General features: G+C 33.6%; 1 protein-coding gene across 1 annotated transcript in view; it reads left to right on the forward strand.

The window, feature by feature from the left end:
• LOC124529842 overlaps positions 1-14,504 on the forward strand; it is a 31,089-nt gene extending 16,585 nt beyond the window's left edge. Inside the window, exons 8-28 of the mRNA XM_047103765.1 lie at positions 389-533; positions 1,359-1,516; positions 1,593-1,637; positions 1,987-2,088; positions 2,207-2,592; positions 2,864-3,076; positions 3,167-3,467; positions 3,545-3,790; positions 3,869-4,212; positions 5,479-5,752; positions 7,127-7,300; positions 7,976-8,065; positions 8,127-8,173; positions 8,532-8,652; positions 9,623-9,831; positions 10,489-10,561; positions 10,654-10,690; positions 10,777-10,851; positions 11,335-11,461; positions 12,552-12,712; positions 14,383-14,504. Of these exons, the coding sequence (XP_046959721.1) occupies positions 389-533; positions 1,359-1,516; positions 1,593-1,637; positions 1,987-2,088; positions 2,207-2,592; positions 2,864-3,076; positions 3,167-3,467; positions 3,545-3,790; positions 3,869-4,212; positions 5,479-5,752; positions 7,127-7,300; positions 7,976-8,065; positions 8,127-8,173; positions 8,532-8,652; positions 9,623-9,831; positions 10,489-10,561; positions 10,654-10,690; positions 10,777-10,851; positions 11,335-11,461; positions 12,552-12,712; positions 14,383-14,504 (3,450 nt within the window). The remainder of the gene's footprint in view (positions 1-388; positions 534-1,358; positions 1,517-1,592; positions 1,638-1,986; positions 2,089-2,206; positions 2,593-2,863; positions 3,077-3,166; positions 3,468-3,544; positions 3,791-3,868; positions 4,213-5,478; positions 5,753-7,126; positions 7,301-7,975; positions 8,066-8,126; positions 8,174-8,531; positions 8,653-9,622; positions 9,832-10,488; positions 10,562-10,653; positions 10,691-10,776; positions 10,852-11,334; positions 11,462-12,551; positions 12,713-14,382) is intronic.
• The last annotated feature ends 10,594 nt before the right edge of the window (positions 14,505-25,098 follow it).

Consider the following 25,098-nt stretch of genomic DNA (forward strand, 5'->3'; position numbering starts at 1 on the left):
GCAAGAAACTCGAGATATTATTTTTCAACATTTAAATACAAAGTTATGTTAGCTGACTATGTATATAATATCAATACATGTATATAATACATCCTGCCTGGAAGTAACGAAGTATTATCTCCACGCCATTCTATCATATATGTTATCCTGTGTAATATTTTCTTTTTTTATTAAAGTATTTTTTACTTTTAATCGTCATACTATCGATTCTTTGCTCCAATCCAATTATTGCTGTTATAAGCTTATTCATGTAAAAACCATTTTTTTTGCTAGCAACTAGTAAAGTAGTAGTAGTATTGGGGAGTTATGTATATTATTAAGTAGCAACTCCAATTATTTCATCATTTAAAATGAATTGAAATGGTATTTATATCCTCAAACGAATTAGCGTGGTTCAATGGCATCAATTGTAATCGAAGATACAAAGGATCACCCACCTTATTCGCTCCCGGGGATAACTCCGGGTCATGAGATGAGTCTCCTTGTAATGATGGTCAGAGATTTACCGCTGAAGAAACCGCTACCAGAACCAGGTATATATGAACTACGTTAATATAATATTCATCGAGTTTCTTTCTCTATATTTTAATCAGCTTCACGCTTCAGTTTAATTCAGATCAATAGTTCTGTGTTAAAAAAAATACAATATGCATTCATTCGTAAAATAACATTTCGAAATCGTGATTCGAAATGCAAATTCATTTATGTACGAACCAAAGAAAATATAATATGCAAGATATGTGGCTTACTTTATACGAATTTAGATTATAGTAGTTTTCGAAAAATATAATAATTTATACTTTATAGTAACATTATGAATGTGAAAGTAACGCCGTCTGTTTGTCTGTCTGTCACTGTTTCACTACCAAATCAATGAACTGAATTTGATGAAATTTGTTTCGAAACACATTTAAACTCAAGAAATAGGCTACTTTTTTGCCTAGCACGTGACAACCAGAGAGCCGAGATGGCCCAGTGGTTAGAACACGTACATCTTAACCGATAATTTCGGGTTCAAACCCAGGCAAGCACCAATATATATGTATTTAATTTGTGTTTATAATTCATCTCGTGTTCGGCAGTGAAGGAAAACATCGTGAGGAAACCTGCATGTGTCTAATTTCATTGAAATTCTGCCACATGTGCATTCCACCAACCCGCATTGGAATGACATGGTGGAATATGTTCCTTAATGGGAGAGAAGGCTATTAGCCCAGCAGTGGGAAATTTACAGGCTGTTACTTTGCTTTTTTTTTACGTGACAACCAACTCCTCGAGCAACAATTAGTACTTTTATAGATTAGTAACTATTTTGTAAAGAATGGAATAGTATACTTAAATAAAATGCAATATTCTAGATGTCCCATTATGGAAGACGTATCGTTGGATCGACTGGGCACGCAAACATGGTCTATATGAGGCCTACGATTGTCCACGTACAAGATTCTTAAAAGTAAATGGACTTCTAAAACTGTCCTATGCACCTCACTTGTTAGATGTTCAGAGTACTGAATCGGTAATTTTGCTTTCAACAACTGTATTTATTAATGACATACATATAAGATTAGTTAATAGTCACCTTACTTTTTTAGATTACCTATCAATTCAGAGAAGAGCATGACAAATCTGCTCCGCCGGTAATATTTTATTCAATTAAATTTTAACAGTAGTTTATTCTTAGTAGATAATTTTTTTATAAATTTTAAATTGTTGTCAGTTGTATAGAATTCGTGAATTGTAATCTAAATATTTTATTTGTTGTTTATAATTGAATTAAATTAAAAGCATGAAGTAATTTGACACAATTGAACAAATCATTTTTGTCTTAGTGGACATATTGTTGGTCTTCTATTTTTCTTTTCTGCTTGATTGTATTGTTAATTATTGTAATATTAGTTTACACATGTGTTGTCTTGATTTTACTTATTGTATCAATCTACCGTTATCTTCCTAAATTAAACGATTAAATAATAATTATACTTTTAGAACAAAAAAACAGGGAAGGACGCAAATAGATCAACAACAGCAAATTCAGTGGTACCACAACAAACGAAAGAGGAATTACGTGAATGGATTCAATACAATCCGGTAACTTAAATAATATTATTATTAATGGTTCACCATGATATATTTTAATAAAACAATCAGTACACATATTAATATTTACGTTTATCATCGTTACCACGAAAAGTTCTATTGATTTCAGATACAGAAATTGATAAAATATGCTAATATCCTATATTTCCCATCTATGTATTGCTTTACTTCAGTAGCCAGTAGCCCACCTATAAGGGTAACTAAGGCAGCACCTAATAAGGCTCTGGATATACCAGCGCCAAAATTTGCACCACTTTACCTTCAAATTGATGGACCTGATGAGAATATCCTTAGAATTACACTAAACATGCTACATCCGAGGGTTCTACTTAACTGCGGTGTACCATTAATAGATTATATCGAACCAGCTTATTTAGTATTACAAGTTTTCGAATGGTTTGTCGATTGTGATCTACCAAAAGTGAAGGCTTTTATTGAAACTAAACGTTATGAATCAGTTGAAATCGTTCTACCGCCGGGGAGACATTATTGCAGGTATTGTAAATAAGATTATTTAAAGGATTTCGCAACCTCATAAGGTAGTAGATCCCAATGGATTCCATCACCAGATCATGAAACAAAATGTTACTAAAATCGATCATCTTTTATCAAAAATGTATTTACCTGAGATCTGCAGATTTTTAATTTTTAAATCTTTCATTGCAGTTATTACTTTTCTAGTTTTTAATTACTTTTAGTGTTATAAAATAATGACTTAAATACTCGTTTGACTGGACTTAAATTTCTTCTTTGTATTGTACATCAGGATATGGGTACATTCTCGTTTGAATTGGCACGCTATGCTTTTAAGCGAATCCTCACTATTACTTGGTAGACGTGAACTCATTCAATGTGCTGCTGTAAAAGAATGCCCATGGGCATCACGTTTCCTATCAAATCTTGGATCTGCTTTTACTAATTGGATACGAATAGGCAGATCAATGATGAATATGTCAATGAATGATAGAGAATTTTATAGGTTAGTTATCTAACATTCTAATTAATATTTGTTTATTAGTATATTTTTATTAATTAATAAATTCACTACTAATTTAAATTGGTGTTACAGGTCGTATCAACCAGATTTGGAATGGATTACGGAAGTTGTCGGTTACGATAAATCTTTATTGCACTGGATGTTTAGACAAGCATTACAGTCTTTGTTAATTAAGAAGCTCCAACCAACTGAATTTAGAGCAGTGTGTACAGTTTTAAGAAAATACTTTTGCGATCCCGATTTTGGAATGCAAACAAAACCTTCACCTCCAAAATCTTTGGCGGACATTGACCTTTTAGATCCATGTGACTGCGTTTTACCTGAGACCGAAGAAATAGAAATATTGGACGATCAATTGATAGAAGAACAAGTGGTAATTGATTTTGTCTCTTCTTTTGTACGGCCTTATTTATCTCTATTAATAATGTACAAACTTATTTTTAGGACGAGCAAGAAAAATCTCCTGTAGGTCAAGAGATGATGGATCAACTATTGACGGTACCAGAACCTCCAATTGTTTCGCAAGTCTGTGAACTCGCAACTGAAGAACTCCCTTGTGGACTGTTAAAAGCAGAGAGACTGAAAGTAATTAGGAAACATGAAGCCGCCACTATCATCCAAGCTCACTGGAGAGGCACTTGGGCTAGAAAAAATTTAACCGATCCAGTTTCTATCACGCCAGATGTATCCAAAGCAGTAAGAGCCTTGTAATTCAACTTACAAATAATTATAAGTTTTATGTTTATTTAATTTTGCCTAGTTATAATATTTTAGATAATGGATAATGCATTTGGTAATTTAGAAGCTTTGTCGGAGTTGATGAATGAATTCTTTGCGATGTATCCTGGGGCGAAAACCGCTTACTCAGTCGCTTCAGCTCTCAGTGGTGTTTATGGATTGAACCAATACAATGGAACGTCACCAATAACTCCGAAATGCAAATGGATTCCATATTTTCAAGGAGTTTTCAACTGTCATGCTCCAGTCAAAGTGCACTTAGATGTTTATAGTAGCCTCCAGCATAGTATATTAGCTGTATATAATAATGATACTGGAGAACAGATGCCGCAAGCATATAATGAACATATAACTTTCAATTTTGACCCAAATGAATACGGGTAAGTTGAATGTTTACATATATATCTATATTATTATTTACTTGGTGGTAGGACTTTGTGCAAGCCCGTCTGAGTAGGTATTAATCAGTTATTCTACAGCCAAACAACGGTACTAAGTATTGTGGTGTTCCGGTTTGAAAGGTGAGTGATTGTGGCTAAAGGCCCATAACATCTTAGTTCCCAAGGTTGATGGTGCATTGACGATGTAAGGAATAGTTAATATTTCTTACAGCGGCATTGTCTATGGGTGATGTTGACCACTTATCAACAGGTGGCCCATATTCTCGTCCGCCAACCTACTCCATAAAATATATTTATATCTCGATAGTTCTTCAATCCATCCTACAAACGCTTTTAGTTCGTTATTTTTTTAACAAAATATCGTTTTTGTTACGTCACGATATACATACATTTATGATATTAGTACAAGTGTATGAATCCAATTTTACTATACCAGTTGCAAAGCACTCATAAACTAATTATCACTATGCAGCAAAATACTATCCTAGTTCGTAGTACTAACTTAATTTGTGAATAATTCAGTTAAAATGCAATTAAAACCGGTATCGCCAATAAATATTTATGAAACTGCAATTTGAACTCTACGTTAATTTCATCATATATTTTACCTAATATCTAAAAGGCTTTAAAACTTTTTACAAAAATATACCTTTAATTAAATATTATGATATTATTGATATATGATATGATAATTTTCACTCGTTGACCTTTTAAATTTAGGAAGAATTTCTTTTATAGCATGTTAATCTGTATTTTGTCCTAAAATTATTTAATTATTTTAAATTATATTATATAACCGCTTAAAATATGATAGTTCATCAATTTTATTACATGATCTTCGTTAGTTTTAAGTCGAAATTTATGATTTGGAAAACTTAACTTGTCCTCACTACTGCTATTACCCTCTCGGCTCTTCTGCTATAATTTTACATGAAAATTTAATAAAATAAAAGGAATTAAAAATGCATTTAGAAATTTTACATAATTATTTAATATAATTACTCCTACTCTAATATCTCTTTATTTTTCGTGTTGATATTGTATTCAGAAACAATTTTTTTTTTCTTAGGTGATTTTGTTGGGTCGTATATAAAATTGTACTTATATTAGTAATTTTGTAGTCAAGTTTTCTTTTATGTTCTTTGAGGATCATTTTAAAAATAGAATTACCTAAAATTGTTAAAAATAACGAAGGGTTTTTATTGATTAATTTTAGAAAGGTTTAATTTTTTACTTTCTCAACAGTTACACTGTAATGGGTCACGGGTCTTTGAGTCAGCCTGCTGGAACCTATTCAGATGTTCATTGGCAGCTGACTGTTCTCTCGTCGATATCAAACGTATTTCACGTTTGCGATAATGATTCCGATCAATGCAAGGAATTGCCGCTATCCGCAGCCAGCAAACTGCATATTGACGAAATTTTCATACCCAATAGAAGAAATATTCTTGGCGGAGTACAGATACTTGTGACAAAACACGAGGCAGTTAGCTTCAGAGTTGCCGCAACATCACCCGATGTAAATATTTTAATATATACTAATGTTATAAATGTGAAAATAACTGTCTGTCCGAACCGAACCGAATTTGACGAAATTTGGTTAGGAGCACACTTAAACTTCAAGGAAGGATAAAGACTACTTTTTTCAGTTAGTCCAATTGTGTTATAGGGATGTCAAGTGATTGCCTCTCATGATAAATATAAATAATATGAGGCAACATCACATACATTAATCTGATCCCAATGTAAGTAGCTAAAGCTCTTGTGTTATGGAAAATCAGAAGTAACGAAGGTACCACAAACACCCAGACCCAAGACAACATAGAAAACTAATGATAATAACGACTCGGCCGGGAATCGAACCCGGGACCTCGGAGTGACGTACTCTTGAAAACCGGTGTACACAACACTCGACCACGGAGGTCGTCATGAAATGTGATGTGATGTGTTATTTATATTACAATTAATTAAATATTTCACTAATATATATTTCAGATAATAAATACCAATATTGTTCAGTTTTTTCACTAAAATCTATACTAATATTATAAATTGTGAAAGTTACTTTGTCTGTCTATCTATCTGTCGCTTTTTCACTTCCAAACCAATGAACCCGAATTTGACGAAATTTGGTATGGAGCAGACTTGGACTCCTAGGAAGGATAAGGGCTACTTTTTTCCTAACACGTGACAACCGGCCCCCTAACACGCGAACGAAGCCGTGGGCGACAACTAGTATACTTACTACTAGTCATTAGTTTATTCGTTTAGTGAAGGTTGAATTTACAATTCTTCATCGTGTGTTGTTAACAACAATAACAGCCTGTAAATTCCCACTGCTGGGCTAAAGGCCTCCTCTCCCTTTGCAGAGAAGGTTTGGAACATATTCCACCACGCTGTTCCAATGCGGGTTGGTGGAATACACTTGTGGCAGAATTTCTATGAAATTTGTCACATGCAGGTTTCCTCACGATGTTTTCCTTCACCGCTGAGGACGAGATGAATTATAAAGACAAATTAAGCACATGAATCAGCGGTGCTTGCCTGGGTTTGAACCCGCAATCATCGGTTAAGATGCACGCGTTCTAACCACTGGGCCATCTCGACTCGTGTTGTGAACAATGGAACTAATTTTACCGAGTCAATTCTTAGGAGTATTAGACTTAGTGGCATAATAGTGCTTCCACGCCAGAAAGGATACGATTTGAACGCTCCTAAGGCTTCGATAGATATTGTTTCAACTACAATTGCTGTCGGCTACTTTAACTTATTGAGACAGTTGACTTTGTATGTAGACGTATTTGCTGTTATTGCGTTAAACACACTACCATAAATTACTACAAATCTTTATACCACAGAAAACATAAATTTAATTTTACATTTAATTATCTAGTTGGAAATGGAGGCTGTTCTGCAAACGACATCGCCAGATGGTCAAGTTGATGAGTTGGGTAGATGTTCAGGCACTGGCGAATTGTACTGGCCTTATATCAGATTGGAACCAACTCTTTCGACCGGGAGTATGTCAACAAGAAAGCGTTCCATGTCACATTCGAATTTGGCATCGGTAACGATCAAGATAAAAATTTTGTTAAAATATTTTGTATGACACAAATTAGATGTAGCATCGGAAAATGCAATGGAATAAAAATAAAACCGATTACTGCCGATTTACACAACCAATAGAAATAGCTCCCTATCGCGCCGTTCGACGCTTTTCGTCGCTATAGATTCACGCGTCAGAGAAAGCAAGTGCATGTAAATTGACGCGTCAAATTGACGAATATATTAGGTCATATGATATTACAAGTTATTATGTTTGTGCAAAGATCATATTCGCATGAGAAATAAATATTGATAATTTGGGATAGCGTACTCAATTCGGATGTGATAAGTTTTACGAATTTTACCGATGCGACATCTATGTTGTGTCGTACTGTACAATATTTATCGTTCAATGATTTTTTTTCAAATGATATACTTAAAGATATATTTTATATATGCTAATATTATAAATTTGAAAGTAACTCTGTCTGGCCGTCGCTCTTTGTCAATGATCAATGAATCGAATTTGATGAAATTTATTGTGAAGCAAACTTGAACCAAGGAAGGACATTGGCTACTTTTTCTGTCTCACACTTGTCAACCAACCGTAAAACGCGAGGGCACGGGCGACAACTAGATGTATATAAGATGTATTATACTTCATTTATAAAATGATTAACTTCTCCTCTCTACACAGACAACACGAGAATCAGCTCTTTCAAGCGCTCGTTCATTAAAGGTTCCGAAACCAAAGCAGTCTGGTGGTAAAAATAGATCAACAACTAAGGTACGAAATAATCATTGGCTTTATTAAATTACCTTCCCAACTAATTATGAATATTTTTCAGATTAAAGAAACGAAAGCTCACATAGCACCAAAACAATATTCCATTGAGTAAGTTCTTAATGACAGTTAATATTGTAGAGTTCGACACGACTTAGATATAGCATCGGCTAATTCAATAAAACCGATTACTGCCGATTTAAACACCCAATAGAAATAGCTTTCTATCGCGCCATTAGACGCTATTCGTCGCTATAGATTCCGTCAGTTTAACCCGAGAAATCACGTGCATGTATATCGACGTGTCAAATTGACGTATATATTATGTCATGTGACATTATAAGTTATTACGTTTGTGTAAAGACCATATTCCCATAAGTGATATAATTTTCGCCGATATATCTAAGTTGTGTCGTACTATACCAGAATGGCAATTGATATTTATAATGTTGTTATTAAAAATTTACAGAGTGATAGCACCGACTGGATGGCCATTAACATTGGCTCAGTGGAAGAGAGTTGACGAATTAAGAAATTCTAATGAATTTAATAAAGTAGAACCAGCTAAGAAACAGATGACAAAAGAAAAGGTAATACGAATAAATTAAAAATACGTACTTACATACATAACTCTAATCGCAATCATTGTAAATTTAAATTATGACAATTATATAACACTAGCTTTTGCCCGCGACTTCGTTCGCGTGGACTTCAGGTTCGTCCCGTCTAGTCTAGTAATCGCTTATATAGTCTAGTATTCGCTCGCTTCGTAAATAAGCCATTATTTCTCGTACAAAGTAAAGGATAAAAAATGGTTATTGTGGGTTATTGCTAAGAGATAAACATATATCATCACGGACTTTTTTGTAGACCTTTTTAAGTTGTACAATACTGTAGTACATTGTTTTGATCTATCTTGTAGGATTCAGTCAGCGTTTGCAATGTAAGCGCAAAAAATGTATTTTTTTACGACCGCACATTAGAAACCTCAAAAATTGTAGCCTATGTGTTATTCTGATGTATAAGCTATATTGTGGTAAAGTTTCATTCAAATCCATTCAGTAGTTTTTACGTGAAAGAGTAACAAACATCCATACATCCATACATACAAACTTTCGCCTTTATAATAGTAGTAGGATAGATATAAAACTAAAAATGTCATTGGTCGATATGACTAAAAATGTTCAGAGATGCCAAATTTTTTCCGAGTCTCGTAGTTTTAAAATAAAGCTGTACAATCAATTTCTACTCGGAATTCTGTTATCAGATTTTATTTATTAAAGTCGTAAGGTTTTCGGTTTAAAAATTTCTTATGTCCTTGAATTCAAGCAAAGCAAACAAAATTTCATCGAATTCGATACATTATTTTGTTTCTCTTTCTCACACATCGAATTAAAAAAAAAAACCACAACCAATTTTTACGAATCATCAGAAACGTCTAAAATAATAAATTAATATTCATAGTCTATAAATATAAACTTTGAAACATTATTCAAATTTAATAAATACCAATAAAAAATATTAGTTTTAATCATTTCAATTCTATATTTACTGAATCAGGGTGGATCTGCAAAAGAAAAAGAAAAGACGATCTCAATACCAGCCAATCAGCCTCAGCTGGGTGATGCATACGTGGAACTCGAATGCTCTCTGGCTGTAGGAGGAGCTATAGCCATGCGGGATGACGTCAGAGATCTACAGTTTGCAGCGGCACGAAAGGCTTGGGATGCGCACGAGCATGGGAGGAATTTAAGGGGGGCACAAATTAGGTAAGGAATATAACCCAACCTTTATTATGATAGTGTAAAAAATAATAACAAATATCACATACATTAATCTGATCCAATTGTAAGTAGCTAAAACCCTTGTGTTTTGAAACACCTAAGACAACATAGAAAAGTCGGCTGGGAATCGAACCCGGGACCTCGGAGTGGCGTACCCATAAAAACAGATGTACACACTACTCGACTCGTAGGTAATATATTTATAACATTATACATTCTTCAATGGATTTCCCTCATCATACTGCATATATCTATCTATACACAAAATAATTTCTGAATTACTTTCGCTTCTGGTCTATCAAACTGATACTTCGTGCTACAATCCAATCATGAAAATTAGTCGAAAGTATAACGACGCGGCTGCTGATGATCAATCTACATTTTCACGACCTAATTTTGTGGCTTTAAAAACATTGAAACCTTTTTTCATGATTTATTTTTATTTTCGATTTACTATTTCAATCTTTATTCATCTTTTAAATCATCATCTCACTATTAACATACGTTGTTGGGTACACATTAGGAAATATTAAAGTTTAATTTTTTTTTCGTGTAATAATATATTGGTTTTACATTCAGTAATTGTGTAAAAAATAACTAAACTATTTGTATCTAAAATTGTATTCGTTTTTTTATATCTAGAAATGAGTTCAGAGCGGAATTTTTGGAAGCCTTACCACCGCCACTTTCGGAAAGCTCTCAAACCGTTCCAGAGGCAAGTTTTTTATAAGTAAAAAGACTAGACAATATTAGTATCATTAAGTAATTTAACAATACATTTCTGATAAAACATTTGTTTCGTTTTAGGAATTTTATATCGGAGAAATGGCAGGGGAAGATAAAAGTAAGATTACAGTGATATGTTTTCAAGTGATAACGTTCCTTATATGAGTTTTTTGGTAGAAAATTTATCTGATTTAAAAATAATTTAATCCATATTACGTTTTTTAGAAGAAGAGGCATGTATTGTCCAACAAGGGCCCACCCCAGCTTCAGAAAGTGGACGTAAGTTATTTGACTAAGTAAAATTAAACCTAAGTTGAAGTATACGTGTCTTGATATATCGGATATATACTTACACTCGTATTATATATCAGTAAGGTTATAAGCAATCATTATATGTATTTTTTTTTCATATGTATTAATTAGTCATAGTTAAGGTAAGTGATAAATAAAAAAAATCAAAATTTTAGATAAATGAGCCGAAATGGCCCAGTGGTTAGAACAAATGCCTTCTTGACCGATGGTTGCGGATTCAAATCCAGGCAAACACCATTTAACATTCATATGCTCATTTTGTGTTTATAATTCATCTTGAGCGCGATGATGAAGGAAAAATTCGTGAAGAAACCTGCATTTTTCTAATTTAATCGAAATTCTGCCACATGTAAAACCACCAACAATGGTATATGCCAAAACTTAGCCCAGCAGTGGGAATTTGACAGGATGTTGTTGTTGTTGATAAATAAAAAAAATCTATACGTTAAGTTTTAGAGATGTCCGTCGAAAGTGAAGAAGAGGCAAGATACCTGACAATGCCTGAGATGTTAAAGGACAAATTCATACCTCTGTACTTTGTACCATTCTGTACGAAGGATATTGATGAGAGTGGAGGGTAAATATTATTAAATATATTTTTAAATAGGTAGGTAGACTGTGCAAATGGCCCACCTGATGTTAAGTTGTCATAGGAATTGCCATTGGAAAAAAAAGAATCACCGCTCTGTATATTATCAATGTATTATTAATTACTAGGGGAAACAGCTCGTTAGGTACCATACATTATATATTACAACGGAAAATAGCAATACTCGAGTAAAATCAATATAGACAGTCAATGTTAAAATAATAATAAGTTATTATTATATACAAAGGCCGGCAACGCACCTCCCAGTGATGCAGATGTCCATGGGCGGTGGTGATCACTTTCCATCAGAGGAACCTCCTCCTCTTTTGCCCCCTATAACATAAAATAAAATACAAATAAAGAAGTTGAAGAAATAAAACGTTTATGTATTATAAGCCTTATGTAGGTTTTAGCGTCATAAAGAAATAATTGTAGTGAAAAACAAATGCTATAATAGGTTTTATTAGTGGTGACGTTTACAGCTTTGAGCACGCCCGGTAACACTAGTCATTATTATATTCTACTAAAAAACAACAATACCTTGTTTTTCGAAAAGTGTTTTGTGTAAAGGGTGAGATGGCCCAGTGGTTAGAACGTGTGCATCTTAACCGATGATTGCGGGTTCAAACCCAGGCAAGCACCTCTGTTTCATGTGCTTAATTTGTCTTTATAATTCATCTCGTGCTCTGCGGTGAAGGAAAACATCGTGAGGAAACCTGCATGTGACAAATTTCATAGAAATTCTGCCACATGTGTATTCCACCAACCCGCATTGGAACAGCGTGGTGGAAAATGTTCCAAACCTTCTCCTCAAAGGGAGAAGAGGCCTTTAGCCCAGCAGTGGGAATTTACAGGCTGTTGTTCTTGTTGTTGTAAAGGGTGAGTGAGTCAGCGTAACTACAGGCACAAAAGCCATAATCTTAGTTCACAAGGTCGGTGGGTGATGACTAATATAACTTACAATATCAATACATATTAATAATCGTTCGCCATAAATTACTTCATTTGCCACTTAACCTACCTAGATATAAAAACATAAATATATAAACATGTTTATTTTATTCCAAAATCCCTACAGTATATTACTTACTCCTGAAATTATGGAAGAAACTAAGAAGAATCGTCGTGATAATATTGAAGCAGCATTAGAGCGCATGCGTGAACTACAAGCGTACAACGAAGAACATGTTCTTGGACGACAGAAGAAAAGATGTCGTCTTCTGGAGAAACTGTTTGTTGGTATGTGTATGTGTATGTGTATAGGTAGACTACTATTATAAAACGATTACAAGTTATTGACAGTTTACCCATCAACAACAACGGTCTACCCGTGACCACGAACGCTGTAAAGTGCTCGAAACGTCGGGATGTTAAAAATAATTAATATAGCTTAGAAAGGTAGCAATATGTCGAAATTATAGTTATCAATTGTTTTTTCGGCAAGTATTCCTTAAAATAGTTTTCAGTACCCATAAAAGATTTGTGAGCTTATTATTCGACGATAGTGCAGCGGTTAATTTGAATAACAATTATGACACTAAGAAACTACTGTGTTTGTTGTAAATGATCAAATTAGAAATTTCGTCGATTGACCGTTGTTGTCGATGGGCAAACTTTACAGTTATATTATAAATTATAATAATATTATTATTATACGAAAGTAACTTTGTTAGTTTGTTATTCTGTTCATTTTTACAGCCAAACCACTAAACCGTACGATAAATAAATAAATAAATCCCTATTAAAGTTTTTGATGCATCGGCATATGTATAAATAAATATAATATATGTATAGTCGGGGTAAGAAAAGGTTCGTCACCTTAAGATCTATTTTCGTGTGCTCAGTATGAGCGACAATCTGCTTTACCGATCGAGAATGACATATTGCGTCGAAATGATTCGATGTTTAGTTTCAAAAGGTACTAAGAGATTACGACTTGATAAAGGAATGAATTTGAAAACTGACGATGGTTTTCTTACTCTGACTGAACATGCTGATGACTATTCTTGCTATTTGTTTTAATTGGACCTGGTGGTAGTGACAGAAAAATTTCAAGTCATTAGTTATAAATATGGCAGCACGGAAGGGCGATTAATCTAATTAATGGAAACTTTTAATTTTGACACAAGTATTCTTTCTCCAGGTCCATATATGTGTATTATATTTTAGTTCATTTAAGTCTCTCTTGGGCAACAGAGTTCAAATTTTGTATACCATGTATGACTTGATTATACAGCCAAAGTGGCTCCAAATGAAAAAACAGAAACGAAATTTTGTACACATATAAAACCTTGTTTTTAAAAACCTTTTTCTTATTCATTTTTATTGTTCGGTCTTGATAGATATTATCTGTAGACTTTCTCTAGTTGTATTTAAGTAATGCTCCGACTTGAACTAACGTATGCTCTTATAAACCACTCAAGTCACAGTTCATGAGAGCGAAAACGTGACAATTCAACTGGTGATAAGCTGAAGGCGCACTTTGCATCTGTCAGTGCTCGAAGCGTTTACTTTCTTTTTTTTTTAATTTATTGTAAAGCCGAGATGGCCCAGTGGTTAGAACGCGTGCATCTTAACCGATGATTGCGGGTTCAAACCAAGGCAAGCACCACTGATTCATGTGCTTAATTTGTCTTTATAATTCATATCGTGCTCAGCGGTGAAGGAAAACATCGTGAGGAAACCTGCATGTGACAAATTTCATAGAGATTCTGCCACATGTGTATTCCACCAACCCGCATTGGAACAGCGTGGTGGAGTATATTCCAAACCTTCTCCTCAAAGGGAGAGGAGGCCTTTAGCCCAGCAGTGGGAATTTACAGGCTGTTGTTGTTGTTGTTGTTGTTGTTGTTGTAACGTCTAGAGACGGTAAAATGTTTCGGAATTGAAAAACCGTAATTTTTCAACAGATTCGCAGTGGAATCCGGCACTCAATGAAGTTTTAGAGGAACGAGATGACGCGATTGCACGTGAAGCGCTCAATCGAACGCTTTCGGCAACGAAAAAGAAACAGGAAGCAAAGAAGAAATAAGCAAAACTCAAATAAACATAAAATACATTGATGTGTTTTGTTTGCTGCAGCTCACATCATCCATTGTTGGATACAACTTTTCTTAAGATATTGATATTTATTGACAACCTAAACAACGTAGACTGTAGCAATGATTTTGTAGTAAACAGATATGTTATTAACGGGCAAAAAGTGAAGACAAGAAAACGTCCTAATTGGGACGTTTCCCTTTAGTCGTTTTACGTAGTAATACGTTTTGCGTAATAAAAAGCATTTAGTTATCCCTTTTACTTATTGTTTATATCAAGCTATCCTTTTTACTTTTAACGAAATGTAAAAATAAACTAAAATAAATCCCCGGCGCGGCACACTTTTTTCTGTTGCTTAGTATGGATATAACATATCTGTTTATTAGAATATCATTGAACTGTAGTCTGACTGTTAATAGCGATATTATTTATTTTTATAACTAAGGCTTAACGCATTTTTTCATCTCCTTACGATATGAATTCCCCATATTGTTAGTAGTGCCATTTCTATGCTCGAGGTCACGAATGCTCGAATCTATGAAGAGTCAAAAACCGCTGTCACCGTTGTGAGTGATACAGAGGGTATTAATGTGGCTTTTTATATCGATATCGATATATAAGAATAGGAGAATAATGATGAACTTATCAATTGAGATTGAAGAAAAATAATATATGTTCGACTGTGTTAATCTATTAAATCGCGTAAGATTTGATCTAATATGTCACCAATTATTCAATATTTCTTACGTCTCGAAGATTTTCTTTAGTCATATTTTACAAGTAAAATATTTTCGATATTTACCTGTAAAATATGATTAAATAAAATCACCAAGAAAATTATCAAACGTTAAGTTTACCTATAAAAGTATGAAATATTGAAAGTAGTAGTATTAGTAAGTATTTATTAATTAAGCCCGAAATAACCAATTAGGTAGTCACATAAACAAATCTTTACTTATTATGGCATAAGTTTCACTAAATTTTTTTGTGAACTTTGACGTTTGTACAGGAGTTCGATTAACTTTCTCAATTTCATTGCAGCGGTATCCCTAACGTTCATTTTAATTTTTAGCTTCTTATAAATGTATACAGTGCTGAATATCTATTTTTACTGAACTAAACATAACATTTTCCTACAACTTATAAGTTCTGTTAGACTGCTTTTGTGATAGGCAGTGTCAGCGGAGTGGTTGAGTGCGTAAAAGCAGCGCGCGGTACAGGACAGCATTTTATACATAATTCTAAAAAGTAATCATAGTTTCTCCTTTTTACATTAGCTATCTGCCAGTACCAAAATCGGTCCAGCCGTCCCAGAGATTAGCCGAAACGAATAGAAAGACAAACAAAAATTGTAAAAAAATAATATTATTTCAGCATATGACCCATGTATGCACACACATGTGCAATTATTTCATTAAGTGTAGATTATCTATTTTTTATATGTGCAAGTAAATGTAAAGATAAAAGTACATCGGATATCATGACATGATTGAAGGCAATGACTAAATCAAGCAACATTATTAGGTTTTGTCCAATTATAAATAAACAAAGCTTTATAATTAACAAGGGGCCGGCTTCTAACAAATAGAAAATCAAAGCGTTAATTGCTTTTTAAATTGCTTTTCGCGTGATACGTCAGCAAGTCAAGTTTGCACATGCAATCCCCCTTCATTCCCATTATGGTAATATTTCACTTGCCTTTGAGCTGATAACGTCCAATATGAAAAAGTTTAATGACCTTTCCCTAGGTAGACTAACCAATATACATGCAAATGAATTTATAAAAAGAATACGTTATAAGCAAATTGTAGCGTCAGAAATTTCTTCAAAAAGGTTTTTATTTGGCGAGGATTTTTTTGTATGCAATCGGTTGGCGGACGAGCATATGGGCCACCTGATGGAAAGTGGTCACCATCACCCATAGATAATGACGCTGTAAGATATATTACCTTACATCGTCAATGTGTCACCAACCTTGGGGACTAAGATGATATGTCCCTTGTGCCTATAGTTACACTGGCTCACTCACCCTTCAAACCGGAACTCAACAATACTGCGTACTGTTGTTTAGCGGTAGAATATCTGATGAGTGGGTGGTACCTACCCAGGCGGGCTTGCACAAAGCCCTACCACCAAGAAAATATTCTGATTAAGTTTTAAGATTGAAAAAAAACTTTTCAGCTTGTCTTGATTTAAATATTACACATTTAATTGTATTATTGTAAATTGTTAGTAATAAAGCTATTCTTTATGTTTTCCTAAGTTGTACAGATTTCGTATTGAACACAGCTGGGTTTGAGATTACTACGTTTGTATTTTGTAACCGAGTCGGTTCTAATCCTACGAAGAAGACAGTGGGTCAACGGACGTATAAAATTTTGTTGAAATTATGTATACATAAATATATTATATCAGATTTTTATTTAAATACCGACCATTGCATCTGCTTAATTCGATTGTATGTACTCTTATCTAAAATAATGCTATTAATACGACATTAATGTCTGTTACCTGTTCACGTTTGAGTTTATGAAACCAATTTTTGACTTATTTTATATTATACTAGCGAACAGCACAGGCTTCACACAGGTGCTATACTAATACTAAATACAATACAGAATTTGTTTATTTAAGACATCACATTAGAAACTTCTTAAATTATCAGTACTTCTTTGATATATTGTCCATGTATTACATACAAAAACCTTCCCCTCGAATCACTCTATCTATTAAAAAAACCGCATCAAAATCCGTTACGTCGTTTTAAAGATTTAAGCATACAATATAGGGACAGAGAAAGCGACTATGTTTTATGCTATGTAGCGATAGTAATTCTTTATATTAATAGCTTTAGCTGATTTTTGTTTCATTTTTGAATATGGGACGACGGCTACACATTAATATACGGTTATGGTCTCATTTTGAAGAGCTCTTAATTTCAATTTAACCCCCAATTATGTTAGAGAGTAAAAAAAAGTTACTTGCCTATTAGAGTGCAGTGCAGGCTGTTACCTGTTCACGCTTAAGCTACTAAACCAATTGAGTTGAGTTTTTGTATAGAGAAAGTTTGAGTCGCGGCCATAGGGACCTTTTAATTCACCTCGCGGTGAGTGGCGGTTTGTATTCCATGGGTAACATTTTATAAATTTCGCTCGGGTAAAGCCGTAGGTGCAGCTAGTACTTCTATAATTTTGTATTTTTTTATAATTTTTGTATTATTAATATGCATCCATCTATCTATTACTTAAATGATTAAAGCTATTCGTCTTATCATTATCATTACATAGTATAAAACAAAGTCGCTTACAGCAGTCTATCTCTACGTATTCTTAGATCTTTAATATTACGTAACGGATTTTGATGCTGTTTTAATGGATAAAATTAATTCGAGAGAAAGGTTTTCGTATATAATACATGAACTATATAGTAAAGAAACACTGATAATTTTAGAAGTTTCTAATGTGATGTCGTAAATAAACAAATTCAGTAGTACATTTTGTATCAGCATTGCATCCGTACGAAGCCGGGGCGGGTTGCTAGTTATATCATAAATTAACACATAAGTATATACCAAAATAAAATATTCGACCGCAAAATAGCAAAGCTTAGTATTGTTGTATTCTGGTTTAACTAGTCAGTCAGTATAGCTACGTAAAATCGTAATATTCATTATACATTCCCAAATAAGCTATCATCGAATTGGCGATGTAAGGAATGGTTAATATTTCTTACAGTGCCAACGTATGGGCGCTGGTAACCAATTACTCAGTCAACCCATCTGACTACAGTCATCTTAAAAAAAAAATTATGCATTATATTATTATACAAAAACTCATTGCTCAGAATTCTATTAACAAACAAAGTTGTAATAATATTATGCTTAGTTCCACATTTCACAGAGTATTTGGTGGATACAGAATAATTAGACGAAACGGTATAAATAAAATGTACAGCAAAATACAACCGTAATTACGGCCCTAGTCGCTCCCTCTAATATTGCTACGTTGTAAATGCAAAATATCGCACATTCTTCAAAGCCAATTTACATTTACACACACACACGCATGTATATAAACACATACGAACGTCTATATATTAAGGCTAGGCTTGTATGGCGCTACTAAAATAAACAGAAGTAAATTACTATATTACTTGAATATAATTTCAGATTAATGAAGAAACAGAGAAATTGTGTTGAATAAGTAAAATATACAAAGTGTCTAAATGTGTATTGCATGCATGCAACGAAACCATAAACTATAAAGACTGTCGTAATATTGCAAATAGTTCTGTCTGTGAGCGAATGAGACCGCTTATAACTAAAGATCACACTATCCCCTAAATGTTTGTAACATCGTATAATTTTAAAACAATACGAGCTTCTAAAACATTTATATTGAAACAAAACAGTTAAAGATTCGTACCACTTGGAATTAGGAGTCACAGACTAAAAAAAATGAAAGAATAACAGCTCGCCTAATGCATACACTTGTGATCGGAGGTCTGATGTTTTATCCAGAGGAACAAAATATGATTCTTACTGCCATTATGATTTGTACAGAAACTATTTTCAATTTTTTTTATTTGTTTATTTGATTCTCTGTAACGTTATGTGAACTTAGCCTAACGCCTCATTTGAACACGCAAGCTCATACGTAAACATAGCACCTATTTGTTAGCTTTGTAAGCTTACTAAAGGGCTCGGGAGTATATAGATTGTAAATAAATCGATGAATATTCAGTCAATGAAATTATCTTTGACAAGAGACTCGCCCAGACTTCCCATGCGAGCTATTTTTAAAGAAGGAAAATTTTATATAAATATAATTTTTACTCTGTGCCACTCAGAAACATATAGCTTTATATTAGTAGAAAAAATTTTGGATATCTATTATTAGTTCCGCAGATAGCCCGCTTCATACAAAGATAAAAAAAAATTCAACTTTATAATATTAATAAAGACTGTCAGTCTTTGAAGTATAACATTAATGAAACTATAAAAACCACATTGATTTATAAAACGTATAATTAATTATCATTATAATTCATTTCACATAACCCAAGCAATGTTTCCACCTAAGCGATAGCGTTTTTTTATGTAATATGGTAGGTGGGCGGGGAAATGGGCCACCTAATAGAAAGTGATTACCACCGACCATGGATTTCCGTAACATCGTGCTTGCAGGCCTTTGAGGAAAGAATAAACTATTTTCTTGAAGGTACAGAAGGATACGCTATTTTCCAAGTCGTATCGGTTCGGAAATACCATCGGCAAAAGCTGGATCCACAGAGTAGTTGCGCGAGACAGAAAATTTCATAAATATCACGGTATTGAGAATTTTCAGACATCTTAATCGAAAGAAGTGTACGAAATAACAATAATACGCAAAATATTTAATTAAAAAAAAAATAACATAAGTAAGTTAAGTTTTTATATCTAAGTGTAAAATCACCAATGACGTTCCATAGAAAACGAGCATCCTTTGGCAACGACAGCAAAAGTAGGTGCTAATATTATATGGTACATTGGAGTCTTACCGTCGTTCTTTAGTACCTGACTCCTGAGACATCTTTATTCAGGTGTGATTCAAATGCGTGCCCCCAGGCCAGTTGAAAGGCTATAGCTCATAATTGCGCCGACCTCGTTCATATTTATAGACCACGCTGGAAAATTTTCCTTCCTGCTATTTTTTTTCATTGCCAATTTTGATATAATTTTGTTTTAAAGCTACAAAATTCAATAAGATATTCAAATAGTTATTTTTTTTTTCATTTTTTTTTCCTTAATTAATTTTTATTAATATTAATTTTGGTATAGAATCCCTTGGGCGTTGTGACCATGTTGTAACCGTTAATTAAAGCTACGGCACGTTGCAGTTTTAATGAAAGGTATGAAGGTACCTGGATTTAGGAATGAGGTTTTAAAAGCAAATAGCATCAGAAAACTGCCTTATGTTGGTTATATGGGAGACCTTTGTTCTAGACAAAAATTACATTAGAATTAGTTAAAATTGACATAAATATTAAAATATGTTCAAGATATAACTATTTCAATTCTAGTGCTTCGAATAAAAATATTCCGATTTGTCGGTGGAATAACCGGGACATTCTCTTTATTTTATTGGGAAGTATCCGTGGATAATCTTCAAATTTATTTTTAAATTTTCATAACCCACGGATGAAAGGCCCGACAAGGCAAATAAGAGAGAAATCCGTGATCCAAAAAGGAATATTATAGTGAGAAATCCAATAAGACTTGTGATCCGTACAGATTTTCGACCAGAGATTATGATAGAGTAAAGAAAAAACAGATATGCCATTTTCCCTTAAAATATAACAAAGGCTCAGTGTTTTGAACGCTTGCATCTTATCCAATGTTTGTGGGTTTAAATCCAAGCAGCCAACACTGACATTTCATGTTGGGTTTATGATTAATCTCGTGCTTGGCGGTGAAGGAAAACATCGTGAAAATTTGGAAAAATTGTAACACATGAGTATCCATCAACCCGAATTGGAGTAGAAGGTGAAAAAAGCTCCAAACTTCTTAAGGAAAAGGAAGCCTTATATAAGGCTACATGACATCCGTACTTGTTATTAAACTAAGTTTTGGGACGTTAAATAAAATACCGTGAAATAATTATTAGTGTATAAAATCAAATTGTTGTTGTTGTGACATATTTTTAATATGATATATTTATATATGAGATAGCATTACATACAAGAAAATAAACAACTGCAATCTATTATTTTCTATTTTTAAATAATTTACTTGGTAATAAGGCTTTGTGCAAGGCCAGGCAGTTACTATACACTCAAAGAATATTTCGCCAATTTGAGTAGTGACCACTTCCCATGAGGTAGCTTATTTGCCAGTGCAACTGTGTGATGTATAAATACCATATCTGAATCGTTGATCTATACGAGTTGGGAAGGCAATATCAGAGTTATTGCATATGCTCATTCAGTGGCCACTGCGCTTAAAGCGTATTGACTCAAAGGCGTCGGACCGTCTATATCTTTTAATCTTCGACGATCACCGTTATACCAGCGTATATATAGCAACATAGTCAAGTGATATACGATATATCTTTTTAATATATAAACCAAGTCCCTTTCCGCTATTGGTTCAATTAAATCTTTTAAAGTACACAACGGAGTATAATGCAGTTTACATAAATAGAATGATTTAATATAAATAAGATTTTTAAACAAATTAATATTCTCCTCAATGTGATAAGTGTGGAAGTTTTGAAGACCTGTATCATTTGTTGATGGAATGTGGCAAGACTCAGAAAGAGAGAAAGTTATTTTTATGTAGTTTTTGTGTATGTTCATTCAATCTTGGATTTTTTCAGAGTATTCTAGCAGATCCTTCGTTAGAATCTGCTAGAATGGTCCTGGAGTTCTACTTAACAGCAATTAATATTAAATAATGTCAAACCAAAGGAAACAGATACTATGGGACTAACGTAACTGTGTTGGACAAAAGTCCCAAAATAAATAAGATTAAAAAAAAAAATCAATATATTTTCGCTGTATTTGTAATCATGACTTACCTATGTACTACCAAGCTAGGGAGCTAAGTTGTCATGTGCCTTGTGCCTGCAGTTATACTAATCATTCAAATTCAAGTACACCGTTAGTGACTAGTCCTGCTTGATCGTAGAACATACCTGGTGGGTAGTATTTTCCACTAAGTAAACATAACCCATTCCGTACATACTTATCGCTCGATCGTTTTTTTTGGATATAAAGGTATTTCCCGCCCAAAGCATTTGGCACTTTAGGAAATTTAAACCATTATTTACATTGCCAATGTGTTATTAACACTGGGAACTATTACGCTCTTTGCTATTATTGCCCTGGCTCAAGTATTCCTCAAACTTGAAGACAATAATGTTAAGTAGTGCTATTAAGTGGTAGCATAAGTGATGAGCGGTTCCCAGCGAGCGAGCCTTAAAAGACGCCTTATGATTATGTAAGGTAGCCAATATTTCACAAATTCAGCATTACTCATAAAGTAATAGATATTTTAATACGGACCAGTCTTAACCGATAATTTTGAGTTAAACCTCTTAGAAGAAATAATTTAATGTGCTTAGTTTGTGTTTATATTTGATCTCCGTGTTGAATAATATTGAAAACCTGCACATTGCGAATAAGAAGTTACCTCATCCTCGAAAAGGAACAGAGGCCTAAACCAGCAGTAAGATATTTACAGAGTGTTACTATTTACTTACTGTTAGGTTATACAAGTAGAATCTAAATTAGCATTAACTTATCTTAGTTAAGTAATTGAATTTAGAACATGATTCTTGGAAGCCTCAAACACTTCACACTGAACTAGTGAATTCTCAGACAAAAGTTTATATAGGAAATAAAAAAATGTTGGATTCTATAGCATTTTGTTCAGTGAACAATTCAATAACTCTTTACTACGTCTTAGCTAATCACTTGGATAATTAACTTTTACTCAACTATATAAAGCTAAGGAGTAGAGTGCTTTCGAGGGCAGCGGCGAAATAAAAACAAAGCAATAGAAATATAATCCGCTTAATATGCGTTTAAAAAAACAAAGATTTATTACAGCTATATAGTATATGTGACCGTTGCATTACAAAAGAATGCGTGACGCATTATTTCGCTTCGCTCACTAGTGGAAGTAAACCTCTAAAGTTCCACTGAAACTTGCACAGCCAACTTTGCAGTCATTGTTGTATCACTGTACCGCAGCATTCATCTGTAGAGGCCACACCTCTACAGATGAATCAGCTGGATCGCTTTAACTTCTGGTGAAAGTTGTGTGTAATCTCTATAAATTTAGTAAAATTTTAAAGCGACTACGTCGAGCGCTATATTTATGATTTTTATTCTACGAAGGAAGTCGACGGAATGAAAGTATTTCGTCTGAAACCATTCTCAATGAATGAACGTTGAAACAAAAAGAAAAAAGAACGAAAGATAAGTTTGTTAAGTTTATAAGAACTTGTTTCAACGTTGTGTTTACGGGAATGTCTCTGAACAATTTGCAACAATTCTTAAGACTGAGGACTTCTCGGAGTTTCGTCTTTAGTAAATCATTTTAAACATGCAACGTAAGAAAGTAATTTTACTTTTGCTAAAGTAACATCTGTAAATAATGCTGAGATAAGATCTGCTATATATTTTTGTATAGGGTATGTCTTATTCCTATAGTGCTTGAATATACTGGTGTATATTCATGAGGCAGATATTTATCCGATACATAGACACACAGATATATATATAAGAATATTTGATGTACATAGCCTTCATGATATGTATTTTCCTTTGACGCCACTCCGAGGTCCCGGGTCCGATTCCCGGCCGACTCGATGTAGATTATCATTAGTTTTCTATGTGGTCTTGGGTCTAGGCGTTTGTGGTACCGTCGTTACTTCTAATTTTCAACCGACTTCCAAAAGGAGGAGGTTATCAATTCGTCTGTATACTCATAACTTTTCACTTGGTGGACCGATTTTGATAATTTTTTTTTTTGTTTGAAAGGTAGTGCTTCCCGTGGGGTCCCATTTTTTTTCTTTTTTTTTCCGATGATGGTATCCATGTGAAAATGACATAAGTCTTAAATTTGCGTTATGTATATGCGCGACAAATAGGTGAATAACTGAAAATCACGTTAACTAATTTTGATAATTCTTTGTTTATTATAAAATATATACTTCAAGGGTAATTTATTGAAAGTTTGGTAAGGTTCTGAGCACAGGATCCATGACAAAGTAACGGAACGGAAGGGAACGGAACAATTCTGAGGAGCACGTTAGCGATACTCGGTTGAATCTTTTATTTATAGGTTATTTGGATATTTGAGTCACCTTCCGTAATGTGGTTATGTTTATGTAATTATTATAGTCGAATATTATAATCACCTAGCTACCCACCCCGGCTTCGCACGGGTGCAATACTGATATTAAATATACTACAGAATTTGTTTATATACGACATCACATCGCAAACTTCTAAAATTATCAGCGTTTCTTTACTATATTGTTCATGTATTATATACACAAACCTTCCCCTTGAATCACACTATCTTTTAAAAAAAACCGCATCAAAATCCGTTGCGTAGATTTAAAGATATAGGGACAGAGAAAGCGACTTTGTTTTATACTATGTAGTGATGGAACTCCTATACGGCTCGCAGTTAGGGTGCGATATGGGGCAGAATTTCTTACTATCTTTAATCAAATTTTGTGTATGTGATGTGATGTCATATGATGTACGAAATATAGTTGGTCTTTTTCAAAGTTTTTTTGCTGAGTTCGATTACAGCTCTTTCGAGGGATCCTTGTAGTTTACGCCGCGTGACGTATTAAATCCCCATTTTCGAAAGTCTATTTTTGCTTTATTCGCAAGTTTCCTTTGAAATTGTCCTCGAAGTAGTTTCTGACTCATATAAACGGAACGCTTAATCTATCCATATAAAAAAAAAATTAGTTAGTCAACATCAGATTCACTCAAAATCAAAAAATAAATAAAATTTTTACAAAAAGAAAAACCGACTTCAAACAAACTACTGTTTTAAAACAAATGAATATGCACGAAAAAGT

The sequence above is a fragment of the Vanessa cardui genome, chromosome 5 (genome assembly GCF_905220365.1).
Source record: "Vanessa cardui chromosome 5, ilVanCard2.1, whole genome shotgun sequence".
Taxonomy (NCBI): domain Eukaryota; kingdom Metazoa; phylum Arthropoda; class Insecta; order Lepidoptera; family Nymphalidae; genus Vanessa; species Vanessa cardui.